This window comes from Hyalella azteca, unplaced genomic scaffold (genome assembly GCF_000764305.2).
Source record: "Hyalella azteca isolate HAZT.00-mixed unplaced genomic scaffold, Hazt_2.0.2 contig6227, whole genome shotgun sequence".
Classification (NCBI taxonomy): Eukaryota; Metazoa; Arthropoda; class Malacostraca; order Amphipoda; family Hyalellidae; genus Hyalella; species Hyalella azteca.
The window spans coordinates 1-7,683 of NW_025936394.1; the positions used below are offsets into that span (position 1 = coordinate 1).

The 7,683-nt window shown below is 39.3% G+C and overlaps 1 protein-coding gene across 1 annotated transcript; it reads left to right on the top strand.

The window, feature by feature from the left end:
• Positions 1-93: 93 nt before the first annotated feature.
• On the top strand, positions 94-4,212 carry LOC125177987 (the record flags this gene model as incomplete). The annotated part of the gene is made up of 4 exons (XM_047880783.1): positions 94-303; positions 3,381-3,505; positions 3,672-3,804; positions 4,180-4,212. Coding segments are annotated over 4 exons (501 nt in total), but the record flags the coding sequence as incomplete, so codon positions are not given.
• Between the last annotated feature and the right edge of the window lie 3,471 nt (positions 4,213-7,683).

Below are 7,683 nucleotides of genomic sequence, written 5' to 3' on the forward strand. Positions count from 1 at the left end.
AAAAAAAAAAAAAAAAAAAAAAAAAATCAGATAAGTATTTTGTACTTCGAGGATCAATTTCAAGGATGTCTTTCATATGCCAGTTCGTTGCAGATGCTGGACCGTGAAGTAGCAGCCGTGCATGAGTTCTTGAAGTCAGGAAAGATGCTTCACATAATGCGCGATACTTCATCGCATGGCGTGCCGATTCTCGGGGGCACTTACGGTGTGAACCAGGCGGCCTGTGACCGCTCGCTCCTAAATCGCATCCGCGGCCAAGTTCTTGCCAAACCCAAGAAATCGTACGACCAGTCAGTGCTGCGAGTGAGCAAAAAAATCTGTTGTGATTTTAATCTATTGAGAAATTGTGGAAGACTAATGTGATTATTATGAGAGAAGCTTGTAATTATAATGAAATGTAATTATAATGAGAGAAGCCATTTCATTGTAAAAAGCTAGTTTTCATTTCATCATTGGAAAGAATATTGAGTCCACGTTTACAGAATACATTGTGTTCGTCTGCCTAGAGAACAGTGTGCTGAATATGTGAGGTAATAATTTGGTAATTTTTTAGATACGCAATTTATTTATTTGGCAATTTATTCAAACGAGCGGGAGTTCTTCAAGAATCTGGTGTAATTAATAAATTTTGATTCAAAGAAGGTTGTAGACTTCTTCATTATTTTGACTGCATCGGAGTAATTGGAGTAACAACTACGACATTGAGCAGCCGTTTATCCTGTCACCTGAGACAAGCTCGCCATCAGACCAGGTCTCAGAGAATTACAATTGAGCAACTTCTCGAGATCCGCAATCAACTCAAGTGGCTCCATGACAACCTTGACAACAACGTCAAACCCCGAACAATACGCAGCAACGGTCACTTCAAACGAGCGGGAGTTCTTCAAGAATCTGGTGTAATCAATAAATTTTGCTTCAAAGAAGGTTGTAGACTTCTACATTATTTTGACTGCATTGGAGTAATTGGGGTAACTACTTTGACTTTTAGCAGCCGTTTATCCTGCCACCTGAGACAAGCTCGCAACCAGACCTGGTCTCAAAGCATCACAATCAAGCAACTTCATCTCAAGATCCGCGATGAAATCAATTGGCCCCGTGACACTCTCGACAACGTCAATCTCAACGAGACTGTCATTTGCACTGCGCTAGAGGAACCCACCAGCATCGTCATCTTGCGGTGGCCCGACATAATTCGACCGACGATAGCTGAAGCCCTTTTCTGCGGATTGGACTCCATCTATCCATCTCATAACTACCTGATTTTCTAAGCTTGAGATTGTTGTGGAATTATTTTCAAAGTTCCAAATTTTCGTGTTGTATCCTATTTACTTGTATCATGTACTTATTTCCATCAAAATTTCTGTATTCAATGCTTCCTGAAACTTGAAAATGAATGTTGTTACATTCGAAACGTTGTTAATAAAGTGATATTACTCCCTTGAACCTGTATTTTGATCAACTAATGTCATCTGAAGAATATTGTTCGACCCTGAAAATTTAAATTGACGAATTCTCTGGCCATTAACCACCCGTGTTGAAAAAATTTATTTATTATGCAGGGGCTTGCCATTCATTTCATGGAGAAGAACCCCAGTATATCAAAACTCTACTTTGATTGACACTGCAAAGCTTGTAGGGCAACATGGGGCAGCGCGCCCCCCCCTTTTTTTAAACTAAATTTTTGATGAAGTTTCAATTGATACGAGATGGTTCTTTGTTTTGTTACATGCCATGTGAGGCAGCCAGCATGTCATGTGAGGCAGCAAGCATGACATGTGAGGCAGCAAGCATGGCAGCAAGCATGTGAGGATGCAAGCTGTATAAGTAGCTCAAAGGATCGTTTCACCATATAAGAGCTAGAATAAGATTATGTGCAGTATAAGTGATAAATCAGGAGTTTGAATTGACATACAATAATCATAACTCTTAATCACGGTCGAGACATTGACTGATGATTCACAGTACTCGCACCAACCTAAGTAGCCAAGCAACAATTTCTTCGCTTCCGCTTAATAGATTGATTTGAACATTTGAATTTACGGAAGAAATTCATGGCTTAAACTGATTTTTAATTATCAGTTGAGTCAATCTATGAACTGATCCAGTTTTATAATTCTACTCCTGTAACTCAACAAACAGATAAGGCTCAGAACCTTGTAGGCGATGGAAGGATCCAAGGTCCTTCTATTTCCTTATCTTTCGGGTCCACGAAATAAATTGAAAAGATTACTTCTCAAACCTAACTCTAAATTTTTCTTATGCTTGATATTAATTGGGGCTTCAGTATACGTTCTGGCAAACAATGATGTGAAATTATCCCTTGGCGATAAAGGACGTTTGAATTATGGGCCAAGCGGAATTCGGCAGAATTCTGCCAGACAACTGCAAACCCGATTCACAATGAATTTGCTAAATCTGTACGTAACTTGATATTTCTGACCATTTTCACGTCAAATTGTGTAGGCATTTGCCTTGTCTTTATTAATTCATTATTATAGCCAATAATCAAGCAGATATGTATTTGGTACTTCGAGGATCAATTTCAAGGATAACTTTCATATGCCAGTTCGTTGCAGATGTTCCGTGCATGAGTTCTTGAAGTCAGGAAAGATGCTGCACATAATGCGCGATGCTTCATCGCATGGCGTGCCGATTCTCGGGGGCAATTACGGTGTGAACCAGGCAGCCTGTGACCGCTCGCTACTGAATCGCATCCGCGGCCAAGTTCTTGGCAAACCCAAGAAATCGTACGATCAGTCCGTGCTGCAAGTGAGCAAAAAAAATCTGTTGTGATTTTAATCTTTTGAGAAATTGTGGAAGACTAATGTAATTATTATGAGAGAAGCTTGTAATTATAATGTAATGTAATTACAATGAGAGGAGCTTTTTCATTGTAAAAAGCTAGTTTTCATTTCATCATTGGAAAGAATATTGGGTACACGTTTAAAGAATACATTGTGTTCGTCTGCCTAGAGAACAGTGTGCTGAATATGTGAGGTAATAATTTGGCAATTTTTTGAATACGCAATTTATTTATTATGCAGGGGCGTGCCATTCATTTCATGGAGAAGAACCCCAGTATATCAAAACTCTACTTTGATTTACACTGCAAAGCTTGTATAAAATCATGACCAGCAATAGAACTGGAAACAATACTTATTTAATAACGAATTGTCTCCGTGCACGGATACACCTGAACCCGAAACCTTCACGTCATTTTCTCTCTCAAATTTATATTGAATTAAAACATATTGCATTTAAATTTATGTTTCTGCACTTCAATAACAAGTGTTTACTTATAATCCTATACAGTATCATACAGGTTTAATATATAATTCATCTCGCAACGAGTTTTAATTGTTACGTATATTGCTCCCCAGACGTACCTATACCCCAAGCTGGTTCACAGCTCCATCGCTCACGACAGCTTCACCTGTCAAAAGTTCCCCTCATCTGTGCCATTCCCAACCCAGAGAAAGGACGGCAAGTTTGTCGGCAACAGAAGGTGAGCTTAAGAAACCTGTTCGGCCTGTTGCGTCATTATGGTCTCTATTCAGAAGCAGATAGGAGCAACAATTGAAGGAAATTTAAGCTGATACTGATAATTGATTCTCACTAATATGTATAACATTCAGTGTCGGAATATCACTAATTTAATTCAAATTTCGCAGGTACAGAAGTGAATTCTCGGAAGATACGGTTAAGATCGAGTGCCCTGTTAAATGCAGGCCTCCTAACCAATCAAGACTGGAAATTTTGCTGAAAATTTTCATCCGAAGCTTTTTGTATTGGTTCTACAAACCGGTTATCAAGCATCACAGGCTTGTTCTTTTACTGTCCTGTACGAACCTAAAGGATCTACAAAGGGATTCTCTACAGATATGTCGTGCATATTTTCCATTCGTTTATCTATGCGGCAAATTTTTTTTATTTAAAAAAAATTATTACATATTTTATTTTTTACAAAATTAATTTTTTTTTCTGTTTTATTGCACGGAGTTGTCCTTGAATTTCGGTATTCATTATGAATATTTTTCTTAATGAAGGTCAATAATTGTCCAATTGACAATGAATGAAAGGGCAGCAGGTCTAAGATATCGACGTCCAAAACGTTGCCGCACTGCATTAAAATATAACTTATTATGCGACTTGTAAGGAACAGAATGAACTTTTTGACAGGTCGAAGTTTTATTGGAAGAACAAACAAATTAAAAAAAATGATAAAATTACATGAACCATGATAGACTGCTAGTCATTAATTTCTAAAAAGCGTGAAATTTTTTGAATTCATGCGCATCTCAATGAAAGATACATATTGATTCACGTGAAACTTTTTGGGATTGCAAAGGTTCAATTATTATAACATCTTTATATACTTGGTGCGATAATAACGTAATAAAATTATGCTCTCACACAACGTATGCGAAAACAAAAAAAATTTGCTTGTTTGTCGGTTTCTCTGAGCTATAGTGCTACAATAAATTTTGATCATCACCAGCATTGTTAGGATGACGATGCAACATTCAATTCTGATCATCACTAGCTAGGTGAGAAGGATTAAGAAGATTTAGTGCGTCAAGCAGACCAAATTGCTCGTCTGAGCTGTGAAATGTATTGCCTTCTTTTAAGAGACTCACTCGAAATTTTATTCGTGTCTTATAATGCATAACCAAGTATTGAAAAGTGCTTTCACTTTTAGCCTGACGGCCGAATGCAATTCTTTTTCTCATTCTTCGAACCTATTTTCAATTGAAGGCTCTATATCCTGAATTGTCGTGATGACCTTTTATAAATTCTGGCCTGAGCAGCTGCCTAATTTATTCAACTGGACTGCAAGAAACAATGCAATTTATAAATACGATTACGATACGAAATAGTTTACGATTGAGAAAATTTGCACAATAGCTAGCATCACTAAGACTAGTTAAATACACTAGATGGGTTAAATGAATATTGGTGAGCCATCGTTGGTCCTATTATTAATGAGGTCTTCACTACTCAGACAACAGAATAGTTATGTTAATTTTTCTTATATTTATGAATAGTTATTTGCATGAGTGTTGTTTGATTATGGATTCTTAATCTTGATAGAGGTTATATTAAGTGACGTAATCGCACAATATCACAAAAATTACTCGTCATCAAAATTTATCAAATTTTCTATTCAGTTTGTATGCACTTAGGTTGTACGGATGAATTGATGTGTGACTTATTATTTTATATTAAACTGTTTTTGAAAAAAGTGAATCACGTTTGAAGTAAAATAATAGTACTATTCATTTTTTTGTTCATTCCTAATCCGTCTCACTACTCAAAACTTGTTCCGGCCCATTTACTGAGCTTTAGTGCACTGCATCATAGTTGAAAATACGCTTATTTCATTGATCTGAAATACCTATACATATTCTTCCTGCAAGCTCTGCTAATCGACGTATGACTTTTTCTTAATACAATGTCCCTAAATATTTAGCGCTTTTAGGTATTAGCCTCTTTCTTGATAATGTTAGCGCTATGTGGCGATCAAAGACAATTATAAACGAGCAGATGAAGTTTACTTAATTTACCGTTAGTAGGGAGGTATTCGATGATGACAGAAAATTATTGCCGTCAGTTGATGAGTGCACGCAACGTTGAGTGAAAACCCGAACGAGCGTGACCGGAAACCGGATAATTAAACATGATCGCTTCAAGCAACGTGATTTTGATATTTTAATTCGAATGATTGAGGCCACGTCTGATGGTTCCGGCCTCAAAGACTAGCAATGCTCAAACTCTTTCATTGCACGGGTTGTTTTTTCTGTGATCGGTCTACTGTTTAAATTTTGAATAATTTCGCGATGTCTGCATTACTCCATAAAATCTGATCGAGTAAGTTAGAAAGTTTTGGACGATAATCATTCCACATATAATGAACAGGTCACACCTTAAAGATGAAGATTCTGAAGTGCAGTACATTTGGCGAAAAAAGATCAATCGTATTCCGGTATGCGGCTGAAAATCAGACGATTTCGTAATTTTAAGAGCTTTTTCTCACTGGTGCAGTAGGAATCACAACCTTTCATATTATATTAACTCTAATTTCTAGGCACATTATAAGTGTTGTTTGAAACAGATCTACTCATTGTTTGCTTCTTCATGTTCAACGATCATATTCATATCTCCACTCAAATCTCCTGAAACCTGTCAATCGCGTCAGGATTCAGTGGTTTAAAGCCTATTTTAGGCAGGTTTTAGGTGTAGGATAGGTGGTGCACGCCACCTTTAATTCACTGTATAAATCATAGTTTCTCCACCTATGGCGTCCGCCGATAGCCATCATAAAACATAGGTGCTCCACTCTTAACTTTTATTTGGGAAGTGCAGCCAAAGACATATACAGGGTGATCATAATAGAAAAATTATGATCATTAGAAAATTTTATTTGATATATGAATTAATCTGAATAGTACTGGAATTAATAAATTCCATGGTTTTTAACTGTGTATCTGGCAAATATCGACCTTCGCTATCCACACCCTGCTGCATACGTTTTCATGAACTCTAACAAGTATGTCCACTGGTGTTCTGCCAATTTCAGCTTCAATATTGTTCCTTTGGCCTTCTAAGGTGTTGGGGCGGTTGATATACACCTTACACTTCAGGTAATCCAAAGGAAAAAATCGCATGGGGCTAAATCTGGTGAGCGTGCTGGCTAGGTCACATGCATCACCCCTCAAAGAGATTAGCCGTCCAGGAAACATTTGCCTCAAACAATTCATGGTAACCCTCGCTGTCTGCAGTGGCACCATCCTGGTGGAACCATGTATCCTCTAATTCCATTGTCTCAAGAGCTGACTGAAAATAATCCTGTATCATAGACAAATACAGTTCGGAGTTCACAGCTATGGCACGACCGTTATCCTGAAAAAAGTAAGGACCAATGTTGTCTACTCATGATATGGCGCACCACACAGTGACGCGGTCCGAATGCAGAGGTCTCTCGTGAACTTCTCTGGGGTTTGTTTCACTCCAGTAACGCATATTTTGTTTACACACCCACTGAAGTGAATATGTGCCTCATAATAAAAAACTCATTTGCATCACGGGGTATAGTTGCTAAAATATTGCCCCGAGGGACGATAGAACCCGAGAAGTGCTCCGGCAGAAGCATCCTCCGGCACCTGAGGACCTATCTCTCCCTGAACCTGCAGGAGAAGACTACCCACCTCCTTTTATCGTAGGGAAGGGGATGTGAGGAAAGTCATCGCTTCCTTCAAGCCGGGTTCGGCGGGTGGCGCGGACGGGCTCCGCCCGGGTCATCTGGTGGCCCTGATTTCGCGGAAGGCGGGTGAAGAGGGAGCGAGGCTACTGGCCTCCCTTACCGGGTTCGTCAACCTGGTGATTGGAGGGCGGGTTCCTGAGTTTGCAAGACCGGTGTTCTATGGAGCCACTCTGTGCGCCCTACGGAAGAAAGACTGGGGGTATTCGCCCCGTAGCGGTTGGGAGCACCTTATACGTCGCTTGGCTACCAAGGTTGGAGCATGGCCATTGTCTCCGTTAATAGGGGAAGCACTTCAGCCGGTCCAATTGGGGTTCTCCACCAGGGGTGGGTGCGAGGCTGCTGCTCATGCAGCCAGTGCGTACCTCGGGCGTGCCTCGGGCCGGAGAGTGTTTTTCAAGGTTGACATGGAAATAAAACTAATT